Below are 24,986 nucleotides of genomic sequence, written 5' to 3' on the forward strand. Positions count from 1 at the left end.
CGCCATAGTAATATGGCGGGGGGGGGAATTGGCATGCAGGCAGGAGGAAATGTCGGGCAGATCCGCCCGACATACTAATGGGCCTCTTAGTCTTAATAAGGTCAGGTGGGACACTGTCTACTGATTTCTGTTAGGTTACACAAGGTCATCCTCCAGAACACTTCCGTATAGAAGAGGAGCCGATGATGGTCACTGGTGACATCCAGGACGGGAGGAGTGATCCTGATACGGAAGCTCTGTTTAACAAGTAATTGTGGGCAACATGACGAAAGAGGATTGAGCGTCTTTTGACAAGATGCCAAATGTTTTGTTAAATGTTGACGGTCACATATCCATAGTAGGCACCATAATGTAATGAAGGCAATGTAGAGGCCAATATGATGTAATGGAAGTACACCCTTAGATTTTAACAACAATAATTGTTTGCTTCGGGAGAGAAAACTCACCGATAGACATTTGCAGGGACCATGGTGCACAGTGATGTATCAAATTCAGTAATTAGCACTTCTTACTTACTTGCTTTCTGTTATGTGGAAATGATGAGAATGAAGACCACATGATGATAAAATGTAATTCCCAAACAGGCATCACACTGATGAGCAACCATTCCTAAAGAAGCGTCCTGGCCTCAGGAAGTTATAGTAGAGTGCACGAAAAATTTGCACCTGTACATTCATTCTTACAACCATTGCTGAAAGATATTGAAAATCTGTGACACAGGTTAAATTTTTAAATCACTAATCTGAACCTGTAAAAACTGGTTATTCGCATTCATTTACTAATTGTGGCCGGAGCTCAAACACATCCATTCCACATGATGACCAGGTTCAAATTGTGGAGTGGTTTACCGTACAGAACTTTGCTTCTGTTTCATTATTTCACATCATACACAATATTATTAATGTATTGTATGAAATGTAATGTTTGATATTTTTATCTTTTAATCACAAAAAGGACTCCACTGTATGTGTGGAGGAAGGAACAAGAGGCATGGGGTTCTAGGAGCTAGCAGCCTCCAATATTATATGTTTACCACAAAAGAGCTGCTCCTAGTGTGATAACCCAAACGAGTTACAAGAACGTTGTGAGTGTGGGCATCTTACAAAAAGTTACGGACTGGTCTCACACACCACCTGGTGTCATGCTTCATCATTGACCAGTCCTCGCCCTCTAAAACCTTCGTTTGATAGAGGGCGGGCATACACTTGATGACAAGGATGCACTTCTAAATAACTAAGTGGGGGCCCGTGAAATTGTGAATGAGGTTAAAAATCATTATAGTAATCAGGAGGGTTTTTAATGTGACTGAAAACTATATATTAAAAAATATGTGACGGCGATTGGGGTATTTAGTGTCCCCTAACCGTCTTGTGAATGTTCGACATGTTTCTGCCTAAGCGGCCCAGTTAGGTCCATTGCATTCATCAGGACTTAGTAATATCAGGGGAGGGGGGGCTCCGTTCTTATCAATCGTTGGTAAGATGTTACCACTGTGTGGGTGTGGTGTAGGCCACACTTCACTTCCTAGATTGCTTCCAATGGTGAAGCCTAAAACAAAAGGAAAACATTTGAGAAAAGATAGTTAATTCGAACTCGTTGGGTCAACCATACCTGTAAAAGAAAAAGAAGAAAGAAGAACAATGCATACATTGATTTCTAAGAGTGAAAAAATTGTGCGTGACTTCGTGACACTCTATTTGTGTACACATGTGTGAGATTCCGAAGGTGGTGGCAGATGATGCTGCCACCAGTCTTACCCTAATTATATGGACTACTTGTCCCATGGGGGAAGGGGCGGAGGGAATCCGAATGTTTTGTCACCTCTGCAAAAGAGAACATAAAACCATAGTCTTCATCAAGCGTACTGGTGGAGCAAAATCTCCCAAACATTCTGAGCAGCAGTCACTCCAAAACCCTATTGGGTAAAGGAGAAAAAACTTAAACTAAAAAACACACTAGTCTCTCCGTTCATTCATACTCTTACTGTGACATGTATTGGATTGCTCCTGAGTCCTATGCGTCCGTTCCCGATCCTCCCGAATGTGGAAATGGGAGGAAGCGGCCGCCGTCTTTTATAATGCAGTACGATCGCTTAATTGGTGTAATCGGTGATAAACGCTATCAGGTGTGTGTTTTCCGGTGTCCCAAACAAACATAGCCTGGATCTAAAATGGCGGATGTGGGCGTATCTATGCCAGGGATACGTGGGAAAAGGAGCTTAATTTGTTACAGAGCTGGGGGCGTCCTGTGCGGGTACGTGGTTGGTAGAGATGATGAGGGGGCGGGGACCCGGAAAATAAACAAACGCTGTCGGGTGCGCGTTCCCCGGTGTCCCCAACAAACGTGGGACAAGGTGCCTTATTAATAATAATAATCAGGCTGGAGGCGTTCTGTGCGGGTGCGTGGTTGGTAAAGCTACTAAGGGGGCGGTGACCCGTGTGTTAGACAGACATCGCAAATGTAAGAAGAGTGGTCCCTACGCACAGGCGCGTACGTATTGTTTGCGTTGGTATGGAAACGCTGCACATGCCGGGAAGAGATGCGTGAAAGGCAGGTTGGAAGGGGAATCAGATGTGTAAATCACATCACTCACATCACTCCCACTAGAGGCTCATGACACTTCCAACTGAGGCTTGTGTTGTGTATAGGAGCCGTGCACCAGTGTGCATCTTTCAAAGAGTGGCCCGAGTGTTAAAGAGACGCTGCATATGTAAACCAAGGAGCTAACACTGCACAAAGGCGCGTACGTATTATCTTTGGTTGGTATGGTACCGGTTCACGCGCTGGGCAGGGTTGCGTGGAAGGCATGATGATGAAAGAAAAACAAATGTATTTAATCTCATCACTCACATCACTCCCAATCGAGGCTTATGTTACTCTCAAACGAGGCTTGTGTTATATGTTTGGGACCGTGCGCCAGTGTGTTAGTTTGAAATGGAATGATGACCGACTTCTAAGTGAAGGTGACAACACCCACCTAGTGGTGTGGATGCATGCAGAGTGTTTCGTTTGTTGGTCATCTTGGAAAAGTATGCTCTGAGAATGTTCACTGAGAGAGAATGTGAAAAGGAACAAATATAATGTGGGGGTATATTAATAAACCCCCGACTAAAAAAAATTTTTGTTTTGAAAGCGTGTCAATTATAACGGGTTTGCAAAAAGTATAGTGTCGATGTCTTATTACACTAACTTAATGCATGCCGACCATGCTTTACATGTAAATGTAGGTGGTCAGTGAATCATGTACTGGAGGTGGCAGGTGCCATACTTAGGGCCATTTTTCATCGCATTAGCTGCAGCCATGGGATGTCATCATTTAGGCCCTTCTCATGGGAACGTAGGCGGTAAACCCATCGTTGCTCTCTCACATGCAGGGCTCTGGTGAGGAAAAGTGCCGTGTAAGCTTCGTATTAGGTTTTTTTACACCTGATCGTGCTCCGGTGTTCATTAATGCGGGTTTTTATCTTTCTTGTTGTCATTCCCACATATTGAAGGTTGCAGGGGCATGTTATCAGATACACAACGTTTTCTGTGTTGCAATTGCTGAATGTTCTGAGCTGCCATGGTTTCCCTGTTCCTATGTCCACTTCTTTGGTGTTTTTTGTGAGATTGCAGGAGTTGCACCCGCCACAGTAGAAATGGCACACTACTCGCGGTTGATCCCAGAGTCTTAGTTGTTCTGTATTCTCCTTCGTGGTCATCTGGGCATGTACTAGTTCGTCCCGTAGGTTTTTATTGCGTTTGAAAGCAAACAAGGGGGTTTCCCATTGTTTGCCAGCGCTGTTTAGTATATGCCATCTTTTTCTGATGATTTTTTAGATTGAATTAGATGCTGGTAACACACACTGGTCTGCTTGTCTTTGCTTTCTCTACATCTTCCAAAAGTGCTTCTCTTGAGTTGTTTTTTGCTCTTTTGTTCGCCTTTCTCACCATTTCCCTGGGGTAATGGCGTTGGATGAGTTTCCTCTCAAGGTGTTCTGCCTGTTCTTTATAGGTATCTTTCTCAGAGCAATACCTCCTTACTCGGAGGAACTGACCAACCGGTAAATTCTGTTTGAGGGCTTTTGGGTGGTAACTCTCGTACAAGAGTAGGCTGTTCCTGTCCGTAGGTTTATTGTGGACTTTAGTTGTTATCCCCTCATTGGTAAATGTGATGTCCAAGTCCAAAAAGATTGCATGATTCTTATTGATGGTATGTGTGAACTTGAGGTGTCTGTCTTGCGAATTGACCCAAAGAACAAAGGCCATTGCTTCCTCTTCTGTTCCATTCCAAACAATGAGTACGTCATCTATGTACCGTTTCCAAATTCTTAGGTGACTCAGAAACGGGTTTACCGGATTATGGATGAAATCCTCCTCCAATTGCTGGACGTATAGACATGCCATACTGGGGACAAAAGTGCTCCCCATCGAAGTACCTGTTATCTGATGGTAAATGACTTGTTCGTATTGAAAAAAGTTTTCTGTAAGGGCCAATTCAGCACATTCCATTACGAAGTGTTGGGGGGTGATAAAGTCCCATTCTCTTTGTAGAATGATATTTTTTACAACTTCCAGTGTTCGTCGATGGGGTATGCTCGTGTACAGGGCTTTGATGTCCATCGTTATGAGCCAGTCTCTGGTGGTATCCACCTCCAGATGTCTTAGGAGGCAGAGGACGTCTTTAGTGTCCTTTTTAGTAGGATTGTGTCTTTTACAATGGATACAATGATTCAATCAACTAATGATTAGCGCTGCGCACTGTGCTTTTTGTAACTGAGTTACTAACAATTAGTCTCAATTCCCAAAAAATTTTACAAAAGATTATAAGTCAAGAAGTATCCAACACAATTACTCGTTTAAACATATATTTTCAACATATATGTTGAACAACAGCTTCAAAACATAACATTGTTAATACATCAACATTTTTACAGAAAACGGTAGACAACTACCATATGCAATACAATGTTTAAACATGCCACATAATGTTTCATGAAATCACAATGAAATGCTTGTGATGAGCCCAATGCATTTCGGGACTTGGCTGTCCCTTCGTCAGGGGAGTTCTGTGAAAGAAATATATATTATTATACTCAATGCAACACATTATTACACTATTTACACAAGAAGGATACATGGTGGCAGATTACTTAATTCACATAGTTCACATAATGCAACCGTGGAACACTATTTTTTAGACAAACCACAAGTCTTAACAGAAGAAATACCATCACCCAATCGTGCAAATAAAAATAAAAATGAAATTAGAATAAAGATAAAAGCGACCATTGGCTCCAGAGGAGAACATCTAGTTAGATAAGACATGAATAAAGTAATGAAAGGAATACTGAGAGATAACTACATACATACGACAAATCCGCTGAATAAATAATGATGCAAGCTCACCTCAAATATTATGTGGGTGTGGCCTTAATACGAATTGAACGATGTGAGCAGGTTAACTGGTACTAGAAACCAAAAGACGTGCCTCCATCAGAAAGAGTTCTTAGATTAACTCTAACACTTGTAAACCATATAAAAACAACATAACTTACCCACCAGGCAAGGCGATAATATCAATACGAGATGTATTTTACTTGCCAAGAGCGAGGTTAAGTAAAATGCTCTAAGTGTCCTAAAGCAAACGATCATTTAGACATTATGTATACGAACTCTCATTCAAAAAAGCTAATGGCAACAAAATATCGAAATATGCCCGCGCGTCAGAATGTTTCAATGTATCAATGATGATTGTATCTACAGAGCGTTCATAGTAGTAAAAGAAGGCTTCACAAGTTGCCGTGAAAAAAAGAGAGAGTGTAATGTGCTATCCATGTAACGGACAGGATAAAATGAACTATCACTTTAGCCATTAATGCATAAGATAATGCCGAGTTAACTCGATTATTAGAAAAGAGACCGGAGACATAAACACGCAATGAATGGATACTCTGTAGCAAGAAATCACCAACACCGCAGTCAATTGTGGCCACTTGAAAATTGTCAATAAAGTTATGGAACATGAGTGCAAAGTATAAACACCACAATAAAGACAAAAATGAAAAAGAAAGAAAAGGAAAAACAAAATGAATATCAGAATGGTTAGAAAAATGTAATGGTGAGTGTCTGACAAAAAAATAAATAAATAAAGAAACATTCTGACGCGCGGGCATATTTCGATATTTTGTTGCCATTAGCTTTTTTGAATGAGAGTTCGTATACATAATGTCTAAATGATCGTTTGCTTTAGGACACTTAGAGCATTTTACTTAACCTCGCTCTTGGCAAGTAAAATACATCTCGTATTGATATTATCGCCTTGCCTGGTGGGTAAGTTATGTTGTTTTTATATGGTTTACAAGTGTTAGAGTTAATCTAAGAACTCTTTCTGATGGAGGCACGTCTTTTGGTTTCTAGTACCAGTTAACCTGCTCACATCGTTCAATTCGTATTAAGGCCACACCCACATAATATTTGAGGTGAGCTTGCATCATTATTTATTCAGCGGATTTGTCGTATGTATGTAGTTATCTCTCAGTATTCCTTTCATTACTTTATTCATGTCTTATCTAACTAGATGTTCTCTTCTGGAGCCAATGGTCGCTTTTATCTTTATTCTAATTTCATTTTTATTTTTATTTGCACGATTGGGTGATGGTATTTCTTCTGTTAAGACTTGTGGTTTGTCTAAAAAATAGTGTTCCACGGTTGCATTATGTGAACTATGTGAATTAAGTAATCTGCCACCATGTATCCTTCTTGTGTAAATAGTGTAATAATGTGTTGCATTGAGTATAATAATATATATTTCTTTCACAGAACGCCCCTGACGAAGGGACAGCCAAGTCCCGAAATGCATTGGGCTCATCACAAGCATTTCATTGTGATTTCATGAAACATTATGTGGCATGTTTAAACATTGTATTGCATATGGTAGTTGTCTACCGTTTTCTGTAAAAATGTTGATGTATTAACAATGTTATGTTTTGAAGCTGTTGTTCAACATATATGTTGAAAATATATGTTTAAACGAGTAATTGTGTTGGATACTTCTTGACTTATAATCTTTTGTAAAATTTTTTGGGAATTGAGACTAATTGTTAGTAACTCAGTTACAAAAAGCACAGTGCGCAGCGCTAATCATTAGTTGATTGAATCATTGTATCCAGTTTTTATATGCCTGATAGACAGCGGGCATTACGCTGCAGCACCTATATCATTCAGATAATACCTATGGGTAAATTAGAAAATTAGGAGTGCTCTGCCCACACCGTTTTGTATCACTATTTCTCTGTCTCAGCAGTAGCACCCAACAGTTCAACATGTCTTTTGATGCAATCACGAGTATAACGGATAACAGAGCCAACACTAAAGCATATACCTCAGATGAGGCTTCGTAAATTTATTCACTCATACAGGAAGTGAAGATTACGGATTCACATGGTGGCTCAATAACACAACAATTACGTCAACTGGAATTCATTACCAGGAGACAGCTCAACCAGAGACTTCATGCTTCTACGCTTGTTCAATACCATAAAGCTAAGAGAATTCCTCGTGGACTACGCTTGGCCATTAAACCGATGTTATTTCGTTTCCATTTGAATACAGGTTTCATGGAGAAGTGGTATTCAATCCTTAATAAGTGCTCACTGGATCTCATTCTCTTAATAATTGAGGAACTGTCAAAAACGATTAAAGACTTAGAAGACGAAATCACCTCCTTGAAGACAGAATTAGAGTTTCGCATGGAAGCGGATTCCTGGAGATTACATCTGGAGATCCTCAACCAGAAACTAGATGGATATGAGAGGGAACTTCAAGAAGGCAAACTACGCAAGTATAGACGCGATACCATCGATTATAAACTTAATGAGGTTTATACGTGGGCAGAGATTTACACTCGCAAGAGATTTGACACCAAGAAGACTCCCACAACTTCAGATGAAAGTTTAGCGTCAGAGAAAGGGACCACCACTAGCCGCACACCGGCACCATCCTCACATTCAGTTCGTCTGTCTGGTTCCACTACATCAGGGGATCAAGCATCAACCAGTATAACGTCCACAGCCTCCACATCATCTACATCGTCTTTTTTGTCACAGGCAGCGGACCAGGGACGTCCACCTTCCACAAAAGAGATGTCCAAATCTATCCCCCAAGAAAAACCAGGAGAGGGAAAGGAAAGCAGCGGCAAAGCGCTACGAAGTGGCAAAACGGTGACTTAGTCATCAATATATCATCATACAATCTTTCCCACCAAGAAAAATCTCTTTTGGGACGTGGTCTTTCGTTTGTTCCAACGACACATACTAACCATCTGCAAACACAAGGTGAATTCTACAGATTTATGCGCACCATTCGTCTGAAACATTTTTTCAATGAAGTTGAAATTGAAACTACACAAGATCAGACCTCCACGCATCATCCATTCAAACCCAAAAGTACCTTTATGCCACCAATAACTCACAAAACTCTGGATAGTTTTGAGACATTGGTCAATAAAGATTTGGAAAAACGTAATTATAAACCAAAACATCACAACAACATGTCAAAACATGAACGTCTAATTTTGTCCAAACTATCACAGAACCTGTCAATCACAATTCAGCCGGCAGATAAAGGTGGGGCAATAGTGTTGATGGATACAGAATATTACAATTCCAAAGTCCTGATACATATTTCGGATACCAACACTTATCTACAACTGCCAAGTGATCCTACAACACAGCTTTTGGAGTTACTCAAGTCCATTCTCAATGAGGCTCTTGAACAAACATGGATTGATAACAATACACGTCTTTTTCTACTATCCACCAACCCACAACGTCCTCATTTATACATGATCCCTAAAATACACAAGGATCCTCAAGACCCTCCTTTCCGTCCAATAGTTTCTGGATGTAAATCTATTTTTGATCCCATTGGCAAATTTTTGGATCATTTCCTTCAGAAGTTTGTACAAGCTTGGCAAACCTACATTAAGGATTCCACTCATTTTTTACAATTACTCCAACAAACCACAATTGGACCTCTGGACTCCATATACTTATGCACCATTGATGTTACAGCCCTTTACACCTCCATTCCTCATGCGGCTGGTCTTGAAGCGGTTGAATGGGCATTACTTCAAATGGAAGACGTGAACATTGAGAAGGTCTTGATTTTACAACTTCTAAAGTTCTGTTTACATAACAGCTATTTTCAATATCAAGACAAATTTTATGCCCAACTGAATGGTACTTCAATGGGCTTTTCAGGAGCACCAGCCTATGCAAACATCTATATGGCTCAATACGAATTGGAGTACATCATTTCCAACCCAGATTGGTGGTCAAAAATACGTCTCTACTGTCGTTTCATAGATGACATTTTTTTAATTTGGGGCGACTCAAAACAGTCTTTTATCTCCATGATAGAGACACTCAACAGCCAACATACCCACATTCAATTGACCTACAACATTCATCAGGATTCTATTCATTATCTGGATGTACAAGTTACCAAAACATCAACGAACCAATTTCAGACTACTGTTTTCCACAAACCTACCGATCGCAATAGTCTATTAACCTTTACAAGTTTTCATCCACGTCATTTAATCAACTATTTGCCAATGTCACAATTCACTAGAATACGCCGAATTTGTTCTGACCCGGACAACAGTACCCTCCAACTTCAAACAACTGTTGAGAAATTTTCTTCAAGAGGGTACCCTGAAGAGGTACTACAAACATGCCTCACACGAGCAACGTCCATCTCAAGGACAGATCTACTCAAACAGAAACCTAAGATTTCTACGACTAGATTGGTATTCGTTAGTAACTTCTCAACATCCTCATCCAAAATCAAGAAAATCATCCTAACACGGTGGGAATTATTACAACAAGAGCAGGATTTCCAACAACTGTATCTTGAAAAACCGTTATTTGCATACAAAAGAGGCAAAAATCTGCGGAACTTATTGAAATTTTCCAAAACCAAGGACAAATCTATTGTCTATTATGGCACTCGAAAATGTCATTCATGTATTCATTGCAATAACGTCATCACTGGGAACACTTTAACTCATCCTATGTCTGGCTTAAACATCCCTTTGCAACATAACAGCGACTGTAACACGACTCATGTCATTTATTGCATAAAATGCCCTTGTGGCAAGGCCTATGTAGGCAAGACTGAAAGGAAAATAAAAACAAGGATTACTGAGCATAAATCCAGAATCAGGAACAAGCACAGCACCTCAAGTCTAGCCATGCATTGGCTAGAAGCTAAACACTTGATTTCCCAACTACGTTTTCAAATCATAGAGTCCATGGATGTCAAACCTGGCGTGGACATCACAAACGCACTCTTACGTAGAGAGCTCTTTTGGATTCAGAAACTTCAGACACTGTCCCCCAGTGGTCTCAATGACCGTTTAGATCTTTCATGTTTTCTATAACCACATCTTTCATAGATATTGTAACCCTTAGGGCCAAGCGTAGAAATTCATGCATTATCATGATTAGTCTTTGCATCAGAGATGTCATTGCAATTTGTATGAACGCAATTACACACCATACCAGTGACTTCTCTCTCTAAAACCTGTGGATCGTTTTAACCATTTTTTGCTTTCATCATTGACCACATCAAGTTTCTTTATTTATTTATTTTTTTGTCAAACATTCACCATTACATTTTTCTAACCATTCTGATATTCATTTTGTTTTTCCTTTTCTTTCTTTTTCATTTTTGTCTTTATTGTGGTGTTTATACTTTGCACTCATGTTCCATAACTTTATTGACAATTTTCAAGTGGCCACAATTGACTGCGGTGTTGGTGATTTCTTGCTACAGTGTATCCATTCATTGCGTGTTTATGTCTCCGGTCTCTTTTCTAATAATCGAGTTAACTCGGCATTATCTTATGCATTAATGGCTAAAGTGATAGTTCATTTTATCCTGTCCGTTACATGGATAGCACATTACACTCTCTCTTTTTTTCACGGCAACTTGTGAAGCCTTCTTTTACTACTATGAACGCTCTGTAGATACAATCATCATTGATACATTGAAACATTCTGACGCGCGGGCATATTTCGATATTTTGTTGCCATTAGCTTTTTTGAATGAGAGTTCGTATACATAATGTCTAAATGATCGTTTGCTTTAGGACACTTAGAGCATTTTACTTAACCTCGCTCTTGGTAAGTAAAATACATCTCGTATTGATATTATCGCCTTGCCTGGTGGGTAAGTTATGTTGTTCTTATATGGTTTACAAGTGTTAGAGTTAATCTAAGAACTCTTTCTGATGGAGGCACGTCTTTTGGTTTCTAGTACCAGTTAACCTGCTCACATCGTTCAATTCGTATTAAGGCCACACCCACATAATATTTGAGGTGAGCTTGCATCATTATTTATTCAGCGGATTTGTCGTATGTATGTAGTTATCTCTCAGTATTCCTTTCATTACTTTATTCATGTCTTATCTAACTAGATGTTCTCCTCTGGAGCCAATGGTCGCTTTTATCTTTATTCTAATTTCATTTTTATTTTTATTTGCACGATTGGGTGATGGTATTTCTTCTGTTAAGACTTGTGGTTTGTCTAAAAAATAGTGTTCCACGGTTGCATTATGTGAACTATGTGAATTAAGTAATCTGCCACCATGTATCCTTCTTGTGTAAATAGTGTAATAATGTGTTGCATTGAGTATAATAATATATATTTCTTTCACAGAACGCCCCTGACGAAGGGACAGCCAAGTCCCGAAATGCATTGGGCTCATCACAAGCATTTCATTGTGATTTCATGAAACATTATGTGGCATGTTTAAACATTGTATTGCATATGGTAGTTGTCTACCGTTTTCTGTAAAAATGTTGATGTATTAACAATGTTATGTTTTGAAGCTGTTGTTCAACATATATGTTGAAAATATATGTTTAAACGAGTAATTGTGTTGGATACTTCTTGACTTATAATCTTTTGTAAAAATTTTTGGGAATTGAGACTAATTGTTAGTAACTCAGTTACAAAAAGCACAGTGCGCAGCGCTAATCATTAGTTGATTGAATCATTGTATCCAGTTTTTATATGCCTGATAGACAGCGGGCATTACGCTGCAGCACCTATATCATTCAGATAATACCTATGGGTAAATTAGAAAATTAGGAGTGCTCTGCCCACACCGTTTTGTATCTTTTACAATGGGCCATAAGAACCAGTCGCAGAATTGCGACAAAGGTTCTAACACAGACCCAATGCCAGATACGATGGGCCTCCCTGGTGGTGGCATCCGATCTTTATGGATCTTTGGGAGAATGTAGAATCGTGGCATCCTTGGTTCTTCGTTGATCAGAAAGCCAGCTTCTTGTCTTGTAATCCAATCATTGCTGAGGGCTTCCTCCACTATGTTTTTTATTTTGATCAGGATTGGGCCAGTAGGATCCGTTTGGTGTATGGCATAGCTGTTTGTGTCGGCTAGCAGTCGTAGGCATTCATCCCGGTACATCGTAAGATCCATGAGGACAATGGCGCCCCCTTTGTCAGCAGGTTTTATGACGACGTTGTGGTTGTTTTTAAGTGCTTGTAGGGCTGTTCGCTCCTTCCCGGTGAGGTTGTTGAACCCTTTGGTGTTTTGAAAGTCGATGTTCTCTATATCCCTGAGTACAGCCTGTTCGAATGCAAGTGTTTGGCATGAGATGATCTGATTTGGAGGTTGGAAGGTTGACTTCTTACGTAAACCAGTGGATTTTTTGTTGTCGCTTTCTTCATCGATTTCTGTGGTGTCTCCAAAAAAATCACGAAGTTTGAGTTTACGAAAAAACTGGGCCAGTTCCATGTTGAGAACAAAGGGGTCATTTCTAGGTGTAGGGACGAAGCCCAAACCTTTGTTGAGGGCGGTCTCTTCGTCATATGTGAGTCTGTGTGTGCTAATGTTGACGATGTCTCTGCTCGTCGAGGGCATCTCCGTTCTCCCTCTGCTCCTGGTTGTCACCCCTTGTGGTGGTTGTTGGTCCTCCCACTGGACCCTTGCATTTCTTCTTTTCTGTCTGCCTCTCCCTCTGCCTCTGCCCTGGAATAAAAAAGGAGGCGAGCCTGAATGGTATCCAAAGCCTGGTGGAAAATAGGGGTGTTGCCAATAGCCAAGGGGAGGGGGTTGTGGTTGTGGTTGTGGTGCTTGCATCAGAGGTTGGTACCCAGACTGTCTCCCATAGTGTGGTCCTGAGCTCTCATCACTGCTGGAGTCACTCCTCTCCTTCCCTGAACTGAACGTCCAGTCCTGGGGGGTGGGTCTGAAACGTTGTCTTCTCCCTGGTTGTTGTGATACTGGTTTGTTGTAGTGCTCATCAGTTACATATGGATAGACCGTCTCCTTACTGAACTTCTGTACATCTTTTTTTAATTTTGTCAGCTTAGATTGTGTCAGGTATTCTTTATATTCTGAATGGTCTTTATTGATTTCGTCCAACTTCTTCTTGAAGACTGAGAGTTGTACTGTAGTTTTCAGTTTGCACTCGCTCTGCTGGATCTCCACTAGGAGAGCATCTGCTAGTTGTCTGGCAGTATTGATAATAAGGATGAGCCAGTCTTTAGTGCATTTCCACGCAATGCTGGACCAATTAATCCTAAACTCCTTGTTCTTGAGGAACAATCTGGGCTCATTGGTAACAATGAGTCCTCTGGGGGCTGTGTTCTTCCGGAGGTATTCCGTCATCAATGCTCCGTGGAGAGCTGTACGGATTTGCTCTTTTTTCTTTATGGATAGAGCTTCCCACTCATCTGAGTTTTGTACTGTTTGCGTGACTATGGTTTCAGCTTGTAGAGATGGTGTGTTCAGAATCTCTGCTAGAATTTCCTCCCCGAATGAAAGTTCGGTGTCCATATTGAAAATTAGGGTGATGTGAACGTGATACTTAGTCAGATCCTAAGAACGCCTCCAGCCTGATTATTATTATTAATAAGGCACCTTGTCCCACGTTTGTTGGGGACACTGGGGAACGCGCACCCAACAGCGTTTGTTTATATTCCGGGTCCCCGCCCCCTCATCATCTCTACCAACCACGTACCCGCACAGGACGCCCCCAGCTCTGTAACGAATTAAGCTCCTTTTCCCACGTATCCCTGGCATAGATACGCCCACATCCGCCATTTTAGATCCAGGCTATGTTTGCTTGGGACACCGGAAAACGCACACCTGATAGCGTTTATCGCCGATTACACCAATTAAGCGATCGTACTGCATTATAAAAGAGAGCGGCCGCTCCCTCCCATTTCCACATTCGGGAGGATCGGGAGCAGACGCATAGGACTCAGGAGCAATCCAATACATGTCACAGTAAGAGTATGAATGAACGGAGAGACTAGTGTGTTTTTTAGTTTAAGTTTTTTCTCCTTTACCCAATAGGGTTTTGGAGTGACTGCTGCTCAGAATGTTTGGGAGATTTTGCTCCACCAGTACGCTTGATGAAGACTATGGTTTTATGTTCTCTTTTGCAGAGGTGACAAAACATTCGGATTCCCTCCGCCCCTTCCCCCATGGGACAAGTAGTCCATATAATTAGGGTAAGACTGGTGGCAGTATCATCTGCCACCACCTTCGGAATCTCACACATGTGTACACAAATAGAGTGCCACGAAGTCACGCACAATTTTTTCACTCTTAGAAATCAATGCATGCATTGTTCTTCTTACTTCTTTTTCTTTTACAGGTATGGTTGACCCAACAAGTTCGAATTAACTATCTTTTCTCAAATGTTTTCCTTTTGTTTTAGGCTTCACCATTGGAAGCAATCTAGGAAGTGAAGTGTGGCCTACACGACACCCACACAGTGGTAACATCTTACCAACGATTGGTAAGAACGGAGCCCCCCCCTGATATTACTAGGTCCTGATGAACGCCATGGACCCAACTTGGCCGCTTAGGCAGAAACATGTCGACCATTCACAAGACGGTTAGGGGACACTAAATACCCCAATCACCGTCACATATTTTTTAATATCATATAGTTTTCAGTCACATTAAAAACACTCCTGATTACTATAATGATTTTTAACCTCATTCACAATTTCATGGTCCCCCACTTAGTTATTTAGAAGTGCATCCTTGTCATCAAGTGTATGCCCGCCCTCTATCAAACGAAGGTTTTAGAGGGCGAGGACTGATATTTTTATCATCACTAGGAAATTATGCTCTACGGTATGATAAGAATGGGGAGCAACAGATGAATGTCTGCAAAGCTGGATACATTATTTTCTTTCTATGTTCTTTATGTTCATTGTGCTTCTGACAGTTTGATGCCCTACAGGTGTCATAACAGATTCACATGTGCTTATGCATATCTGATAATCTATCTTAAAGGGACAATGCCACATTATTGAAATTCTTTCATATGGATCAGAACAACCATTTGGATGGTGATATATTAAACTGCAACTTCCTTGACCTTCTTAATCTGGTTAGTTATAAAATCATTTGAATATGTGTGCTTGTGAGACTTTGAACATATATATAAAGTTGCTTTTCATTGGTTGTCGTATGAATTAATTTTCCTTTTTGGCACACTGGAACCCAAAGAAAGTTATTGTTGCATCCTATTTCAAAGTTGTACAAGATGCTTTACTCTTTTCCTAATTAATGAAGCACCATTTTTAAAATAGGGGAAGTTTATTATCTTATTCTTCATTTGATAAATTAAGCACAATTTTTTTAATGTTACACTTTTTCAAATTTTTTTAGTGCTTGGTTTTCCATGCTGGTTTTTGTTTTTAATTGTAATAACTACATTTGAATCCATGCATTAATATGTTGGCCTTAGGATTTACCACCCTGCATATAATTACCTTGCCTAGTAAATAATGTGTGGTCTTAAAGCTGTATTAATACTCTCTTCTTTTAATGTTACGTGGAAGTCTATATAATCAATATTATAGGTGTGTGTTTCCCTTTGTCTCTAAGAGAGTAGGCCAAGATAAAAAGCTGTCCCATCAGTGCTTAGGGCTTACGGGAGGCTGTCCACGATCCGTGGAGGAGTGTGCATGCTCCGTGCAATAGATTTTGAGTTTTTAGATTTTGCACCCAACTCGTGGGCCATGCAGATGGTTCTACGGTTGTGATCACACAGAGGGGCATTCCACAATCAGTTGGCGGCATTAATTGGAATAAGCAGGGGTAGAGCTGCAGAATCTAACAGTGAACAAAGAATGTGAAACAAAGTTAGTATTTTTTGCATCTTTAGCCTATGCCATTACTCAGAAGGAGGAGGCGTGACCAAACGTATAAACTGCCCTTCCCTTAATGGTGAATTGTTCAGATATCTATTGCAGATTCCCAATCCAAGATGAAGCACACGTCTTTGCAGTGACGTATATTCCTGTTTGAATCATGATTTGTGGTTGAATTGTGAAAGGGATATGCTTAACAAAGCGTTCATTCTCTATTTTTAGGTATCGCATAGGCAGCACTTGCGCTATCTTTTCGAGACATGCTATATTTAGCACATGGACTTTAAGTTCCACCCATCTTCTTAATTGGCTCCTTTGACTGTCTTTTGGAAATGCTTCTTATTGTTTGGTTAATTTGTTTAGTAGTCCCTCCATAGTCCCTCCTTTTCTACTGTTGTAATCTCCCATGTGGACAACTATAATCTCAATAAAGGTTGTTGTGCTCCATGTAATCAATGCATGTTTCTATTCTGCTCTGGTTCTTTCTCATCCTAGTGAATTTTGAGTACTGTAGTGTGGAACTACATAACAATTTGCAATAGAAAGGCTGAGGTCTAAAACATTGTCCTGGCGGATAAAATCATGTCTTGGGGAAATTGCCTAATTGTGTTTTTACTACTGAAGGTGGAGCAAGACCCAGTCCTCCTTAAGAAAGCTAAACATCCATCCATGAATTCACACAGCATCCAATCATTTAAGCATTCATACAAACATTGATCATTCCATCAACCCATCCGTCCTAAAGAACACCTCTACTTCTTAAATGCTCACATTATCTGGATGGGAAAAACATGATTCCACTACACACCACATACATCCAGTCCAGTCCATTACATTTACAACACCAATAGCTTTAACTCTCATTTTCTAAATAATCACTCCACTGTAAACAAAATAAAATAACTAAAAAACATTGCCATTTACAGCACCAATAGTTCTAACTTTCACAACTGTGAGATAGATTGCATTGCAAATGCTTGTTTTTCATGCTCATTGCTCACATATTCTCTTTTTCTGTTATTGATGTTTGCTTCTTGGGCCTGGATTCCATTTGGATTGTCCTTGTAGATTATTTAAACTGGCTTATCTCTCTTCGTGAAGTCAGGGGGAATTTGGTGCTTGGCCTATCTACTGCAACAATTGTTTCATTCTTGAAAGAAGCAGTATTAGATTGACAGGGAGGGTTTTTAGTTTATTGGTCTCTTCTTACTAGCTGGGACACTCATAAGTATACACCTGGCACCTTTCACATGTATTATACTGCACATGATGACAATGTGGCAACTGTGAGAAGTCACCCTTTCCTCAGGCAAAGAATAAAAAAATGGAACAGGCCTCACCGCTTTCAGTCCTTGGAAAAAGAGCACACGTAGAATGCAGAAAATAACATTTGCCTTGAAAGAAATGAATAGCAGCAATGGTTTTCTCAGTCACTCAAATCTCAAATGCCTGGGTAAAAAAATCCAAGCTATCGCATACATTGATTATGGACCTTTAAACATATGAATATTATGTTGAACAAATGTGTACAAATCATTTATAGGACACGCAGTGGACAAACATGTATGTTAACATTAAAGAGCAGCACAAACCTACCTCACATCCTTGCCTAACTGCTGAAATCATATATAACAACTGAATCGGAAGCAAACAAAATAAAATTAACAGAGGGCACATAGTGGGTAGGTGCATATTCTGAATGATAAGCTCTCCTGACATATGTTACTAATGTAAGAGTATGATAAATGGCGATTGTTACAAATCATTTCTCTTTCACATACGGACTTAATGTATGTGAATTCGATTGTCAGTCAGTGATGTGTGAGCAATTATATTTCTGATGTCATCAATAAGATAAGATGACAAGGTATGTTTTTGTCATTCCTCAATGTTGGACTTGGCCCTTCTGGCAGGTTCACCCCTGAACTTTTTGCTTTTACTGGTGACCTGGTGGTAGTGATTTTTGGTTTCTGCGCACTTTCCCTGTGTCCCAGAGTAAAGTGCGGGCGCACTCTGAGTGCATGTGGTGAGATAGGCCTGCCCTCCCATAGGAATGCATGGGGAATGTATGTGTCCCTGGTAGTTTCTGATGCGTGGGGTGTGCAGGCTTGAGTTTGTTATGTGCGGACTCGTGTGATTGAATGCTTCGCAATGATGTATAATGCATGATTATGTCATGTGCGGAAGTGCCACTTCTAGGAGTTGGCATATTAGTGTAAAATGTCGCGTGATTGGCTGAGTGAGGTCATGTGACGGGCTAGGGAATCCCCAGAGTCAGGAGGAGTCACCCAGTGGTGAATAGGGAGATCAGCAGCTAGATGGGTGGGAGGAGTACACCTGGGTCCTGAATAGGGCTGGGTTTTCCCCACACAATGCTGGCTCTGCCCCTGTGGTGCGACTGATGACCCTGGCCTGTTCTCTGAATAGGGAGAGGGGCTGAGCAAAACAAAGTGCTCAGGAACCAGTTGTAACTGGTTCGCCCCTTCCCTGCACCTTGAGACAAAGGGTTTCACTGTATAAAAAGGGGCTGTGTCACCTTACATGTTGTTCTCTTCTGATCCTAAACCTGAGGGGGGCCTGTTGCTGCTGGGCGCCAGGAGAGACCGCCACTGGGGACTGCCTCCCTGCTGGAGGGCCCTGTGAGCTGGCCCCTGGGCCCAGTCCTTGCCCCCCCCCCCTGCCTTTCTACGAGGACTTTGCTTTGGACTTTGCCTTCCAGCGCCTGGGAAGCGCTACATCTGTATCTGCTGCTGAGGAACACCCTCGTCGTGACAGCAGCGCTGGGCTGCGACAGTACCGAGGGAACCCCGACATAGGGATTCCCCCGCTGATTGCCTCAAATTACAGCGGGTGCCCACCCCGCATTGTGGTGTTCGTTGGCGGGTGCCCACCCCGCTTATTCCCGTGTCTTTTATCTTAAAACGAAGGCGAGAGCCCACCCACGCTTCGTTGTGAGGAGAGAAGGAGAATCAGCGCCGCGGCCGGGCGTACCAGGAAGTCAGGCGCCTGGTGTTGGGACGTGGGCGGAGCTTAACCAGGAAGCGGACGGGAGCCTACCCCGCGCTCCTGAGATCCTGGCCGAGAAGAGAAGCGGACGGGAGCCTACCCCGCGCTCCAGTGAGACGTGCGTCGGCTTCCCCTGCAGGGCTCCCGAGTGGTGAGAGCCCTGCGAAGTCCAGAAGAGCAGCGCCGCTGTGACCGGAGCAGCAGTCCCGGTGAGTAGGGGCCGCATGGGGACAGAGCGCCTGACGCTCCAAGTACGGGGCGCCTTGTTGGTCAAGCCTCGCTCGGCTCTCCAACGTGTGGGGCCGCATTGTGAAAGAGTCCCCCGTGTGGGACTCCGACGTACCGGGGCATACTGTTGACAACCAGAGCGGCCCCGGAAGGCAGTGGGCCGCTCCAACTGTGAGGGGGCATTGCTTTGGTGGATAGAGCGGCCCCGGAAGGCAGCGGGCCGCTCCAACGTTATCGGGGGCCACATTCGTGTTCCAGAGCCCACGAGGCTCCAACAACGGCGCATTATTTGTTTCAGAGCCGCTCTCGGCTCTACGGCGTTTGGGGCATAAGTGTTCTTGAGCCAGGAAGGCTCTAGGGGGGGCATTTTGTGCAGCTAGAGCCCAGGAGAGGCTCCATGTGAGTGCTGCAGATTTGTGTGGACGGGTACGGTGGTGCCCACGCTCCTTTCTCCAGCTGCCCAGCACTTAGTGGGCAGCTGCAACGTTTAGGTTGTGGCCTTTGCGTCTGCTTGGCTTGCGCAATCTTGCCCTGACATTGGGACATAGGGCGTCCTAGCCCCAACAAGGCCAGTTGGCCTAGGGACTGCCACCTCTGAATGAGTGTTTATGCAACATGTGCCTTGTTTTACAACGCTGAATGTGTTTTTATGCATCATGTGTTTTCCTTCCCTGCACCTCTGAATGTGTGTTTATGCATCATGTGCCTTGTTTTACACCGATGAATGTATTTTATGCATCATGTTTTCCTTCCCTACACCTCTGAATGTGTTGTGATGCATCATGTGTAACGTGCTATTACCCCTACAGGTATTGTGATACTTAGGTGGTAGTTTGTTTTCTCCTAGTACAGGTGGTGCTAGTGAGGTCCTAGTTCCCTGCGTGACATTTTCCTAAGGTGGTTAGGGTTGCGTAGGTGGTACTTACCTGTTACCAGTAGCTACTGGTTGTGTGCTACATTTGCTATTTTGTACTACAGTATTATTCCTACGTTCTAAGTGCTATTTCTACAAAGTGCTAATTCCTGACAGTGGTCCATGTGGCCCTGTCCCCTGTACATATAATCCCTTGTAAATTCTGCCCGTGTCTGTTGGCACATTGTAAAGTGTGTGTTTTTATCTAATGTGTTTTGGTATTACAAAGGCTATTTTTATATAATACCTTGTGTGGAGTTTCCTTTGTGGTGGGCCTTGGGTGTTGTTGCTGGGTGCGCGCGCAAACGCTTTACACATTGCCTCCGGGATAAGCCTGACTGCTCGTGCCAAGCTACCAAGGGGGTGAGCAGGGGTTATCTTTGGCGTGTAACTCCCCAGCCCTGACTAGAGTGGTGGTTTCTGCCTGGCTTTGGCGCAAGCCCTAGCCAACCAGAAATCCCATTTCTAACACTCAAACACTACCTGTCTTGATTTTTGTGGGTCTGACTATTGGTATTAAGTTAGCATTTGAATGAGCAACACATTTCAGGAAAATTAACTGCAAGCCATACATATCAAGGAAAATTTCAAGAAAAATAATAGTTATCCAGAAACTGCCAGATACACATTTCTGTTTCCAATGCAGAACACATTGCCTAAATCGATACCAGAGACCATGAGCTATATAACTTTTTGTAAGACCATAAAACATTTTTCCTCACTTACATAACCATGAAAATCAAAGCTGGTGTTCCACTGTGCACCTTCGTGCACTTAGAGATTATCTAGTTAGTAGTTTGTCTACCAGACTTATCAGGAATTGATCAATACTGTGAGCAGTTGCAATTTGATGAGGCAAGGATTCAAACAGAAAAATCATCTGCAATCTGCACATTTCAGACCAAAGAGGGAGCATCGCTTTTACTCTCTGCCCAGTGTTCATGCCTGCTTTACTTGCTTCCTAAAAGCAAAATAAAAGTGCCTTAAGTAGGACTTTCAAAGTTTGTTTATATTTATGGAGAAAAGTGTTGTGAAAGAGACAGATACCAAGCTATTGCAGAGTTCACCTCTAGTGAATAGTGAATCGATTTGAAAAGAAGCGCAGAAGTTCAAAATGTCATCCCTACATATTCTGTTGCCATGATTGATTCCAGTAAGTATGCCTTCCATCTTGTAGGGTGTATTCACATTCCATTACAAGAATGTTTATACTAGTACATAAATTGTGTGCGATAAACACTGCTGCATCAAACCTGTTTATGCTTCACGTTAAACGAAAGCTGTCTGTTTTAGGAGGTCGCCATATTGAAGTGGTCAGGACAACATCATTCCTGTACTATTTCAAGCTGGAAGACATTGTCATTTTGTGGAGAAACAACTCTGTGAGTGTGTCCCATGCAGTTGCCCCAGACCCTTCTGGTCTGGTGCTACTGAATTTGTATCCCCCATTTCTCTACAATTTGGGTGTCCTACTGGTATCATTAAGCTGCATGGAAAGTCAAGGCTTTAGAAATCAGAGGCTTTTTATGTGTTGCACAACACAATAATGGACACGGTGAATGGCAAATATTGTTTTCATATGTTACTTCCATAAAATATCATGGAATGAAAAACATAAATATACAGTTTAACAAACCTCACTATTGAAAATGTATATATTTTACATGTTTTAAACACATACAGTAGAGTACAAAATGATGTAGTATTTTTCTTTCCACAGCTTTTACCAGAGTAAATTCCCTGTTGCAGCAACACATGAGGGCAAAAGACATAGGTTTACAAAAGTTGAAATTGCAAATGTAAATTGAATGTAGCTAGGATATGTTCTAATTGGACAGATACATTCCTTGATTTACCCATTTCTCTAAGCTTATATCAAGGTCCCTTTATTTCTAGCACAAATACTTTTTGCATGACCAGACATTTCATGATTAAGGCCATATTAAAATCTTTTAAATTCAATGCATAAATCTAGAATTAATAAAACAACACTATCAATTATAGTTGCTCTTATAAATGCTCTAGATTGGAGTCTACTCTTCATACTACTGGTTTCATATGTCTCTGTGCAACATCACTATTAAATCAGTATATACCTGATGCTCAGTAGATAGAATGCTCGGAGTAGACCGAACAACACTGCTAAAAACAGTATAGTTGTAAAAATGTATAAATATGGCACACTTAAAAATTACTTTCTAATTTTATGTTGAATATTAAATAAATCTATGTTATATATTTATCAGTCATTAAATAAATAGATAAAAATTCAAAGATCCAATCTCAAATAATAAATTATAATGGCAATTTAACATTTGCAAATATAAGGTCTTTGGGTGCTAGCACTGTACACAATATACCAATATATTTTCCTAAAGCCTGACAGCATGTTGCTGCTAGTTAGCGGGCTAGTGTGGTGATTAGACTGGCACACATTTCAAAGAAATCCATGGTGTGGCTGCCAGCCCGCGGGGTCACAGTGGCAATGTTTCCTGTGAAAGAACCAGTGAAGGAGCAGCTGAGTGGTGGGAATTCAGTTGTGGCAGAATCAATACTCAGCCTTGGTCTGTGCAAGCCTGCTGCAGAGCATGAGCGTTGTGGTGTTGAGGAACCTGATTTCTGCTCTGTGACTTCATCTTCAAATTGATAAAAACATAAAACAAAAAAAAAGATTTGATGCATTTATAAAATGGAAAATACATATTTCCCCCTTTGATACAATGAGCTTTTCTCTACACTCTAATTATTCCCCAAAATAATATAATTAGAGGAACAAACGTACCTAAAAACATCAACCTTCACATACCTGGATCAGTGATACTGGCTGGAAACAGGAGAACTATCACAACAATTCTAACCATGAATCTAAATTGTACTTAACTACTTTTAAATTAGATTTGAGTGGTGGGACTCTGACTACTGATTGCTCTGTCACTATAGCGGTCTCTTAGGGACTCCAGCCACTGCAGGTAGTATTTGGAATATAATTCACCCCAACACACGAACAGTCTCATAATGTGTGAAAAATGTGCGATAATTTGTCTCATTGGTAAAGGGTTTAAATTACCACCAGGTTGTGGTTTAATGTCGAAGGGCCTGATTCACAAATGTAAACATACGCGGTCATGTAAGTTTACGATTGTTTATTATTCATAAAGAGATTTACGAGGGGTATACCTTTACAAATGTAGAGTCTCCGCACATAAAAGGACTTATCTTTTTATGTATAGAGACTTTGCACTCGTAAAGATACAACTTGTAAATCCCTTTGTGAATACCAAACAATCGGAAACGTACACAAAAGTGTAGGTTTACCATTGTGAATCAGGCCCAGTGTGTTTATGTTCCACACATTGTGTGGCATGCGTATAACAATAGCTGAAAATTGTTAGTAAGTCTTTCAGTAACTTATTTGTACTCCTTACCTTTCTGGGGATATGGTGTTAGTATTACATATGAAAAGTGGGGCTACAATAGAAATATTATGTTTAAAGTTTGTTGTTTTAAACTGGGTATAAAGCCTTAACATTTGACAAACAAAACTGTAACTTCAAAGTTTAGTTTATTTGGAACACGTACATGGTTGACAGCTGGAAATCAGCCTTCTTTCATGCTTTTCTTAAAATCTGATAAAGCAATTGTAAGTGGACAAGCCAATCAACAATATTAAGAAGTATCTTTTTCAGTCAATTCATTCACTTTCACACTTTTCAGGCCATCAGAATTTGCATGTTCTTTGAATATATGCTTATATGAGAAGCACAGGCGGATGTTGAGTCTAGAAGGTAATTGAAGTGGCAACTTAAATGTTAAGCTTTCGAGCAAATCTCCAGGTAGTTTCTCTTTACTTGGTAGCAATGCATATTGTTTACATATTAGTATAGCAGGACAGTTATTTTACTGAGAGACTGTTACAAGCAAAGGACACACCAAAGGTCAAATTCAGCAGGGAATTCTATTGCAGTTCAGATTGTAGAAGCAAGTGATGTCGAGTTGCTTCCATTCATTCATAGCCCACAGATGATATGCGGTAGAGTAACTGCATCATAGACCTTGCAGGCCACTTCTGAGAAAATATTGAGAAAGGCAGATCCAAAGCATTTCCGTTCTGAGAACAGTCAAGGTGACATGAGATACAAAACACTGATGCAAGGGAGTAGCCAGAAAAGTAAAATAACCATACTTGAAAGATACCTCTAATTACACTGAGGAGACTAACCTGGCAAATGTAACCTTCAGAAGAATTCCGTTCACCTTTTCATCTTCCTTCCATCCATCTACCCATCCATCTATCTATTCACCGTTCTTCTATCTATGCATGCATTGTCCACTGTTTACCTTTCCATCACCTAAATATTACACCTTCCACTTTACAATTTGCTATCCATGCTCCAATCCATCTGAAACCCCTTCAAAATAGTCATGCATCAATTCTTTCACCATTGGTCCATTCCACATGTGCCCATCCTTCCATCCCTTCACCCTAACATTTGTCAATCTTATTTATTTATTTATGTATAATTGAATTTGTATGGCGCAACAGCTACACAAAAAGGGTTTCCCGGCGCCTGGACGGACTGAGTACTAAATGGTAGCAGCAAGAAGGGATTACTGGTTGAACAGTAAGACTAAGCAAACTGAGTCG

General features: G+C 41.1%; 1 protein-coding gene across 1 annotated transcript in view; it reads right to left on the reverse strand.

Moving 5' to 3' along the window:
* Positions 1–21,978: 21,978 nt before the first annotated feature.
* PRKAA2 (protein kinase AMP-activated catalytic subunit alpha 2) overlaps positions 21,979–24,986 on the reverse strand; it is a 343,505-nt gene continuing 340,497 nt past the window's right edge. Inside the window, exon 9 of the mRNA XM_085602513.1 lies at positions 21,979–22,977. Coding sequence (XP_085458639.1) covers positions 22,742–22,977 — 236 coding nt within the window. The 3' untranslated portion in view covers positions 21,979–22,741. The remainder of the gene's footprint in view (positions 22,978–24,986) is intronic.

This window comes from Triturus cristatus, chromosome 4_2, assembly GCF_964204655.1.
Source record: "Triturus cristatus chromosome 4_2, aTriCri1.1, whole genome shotgun sequence".
Taxonomy (NCBI): Eukaryota; Metazoa; Chordata; class Amphibia; order Caudata; family Salamandridae; genus Triturus; species Triturus cristatus.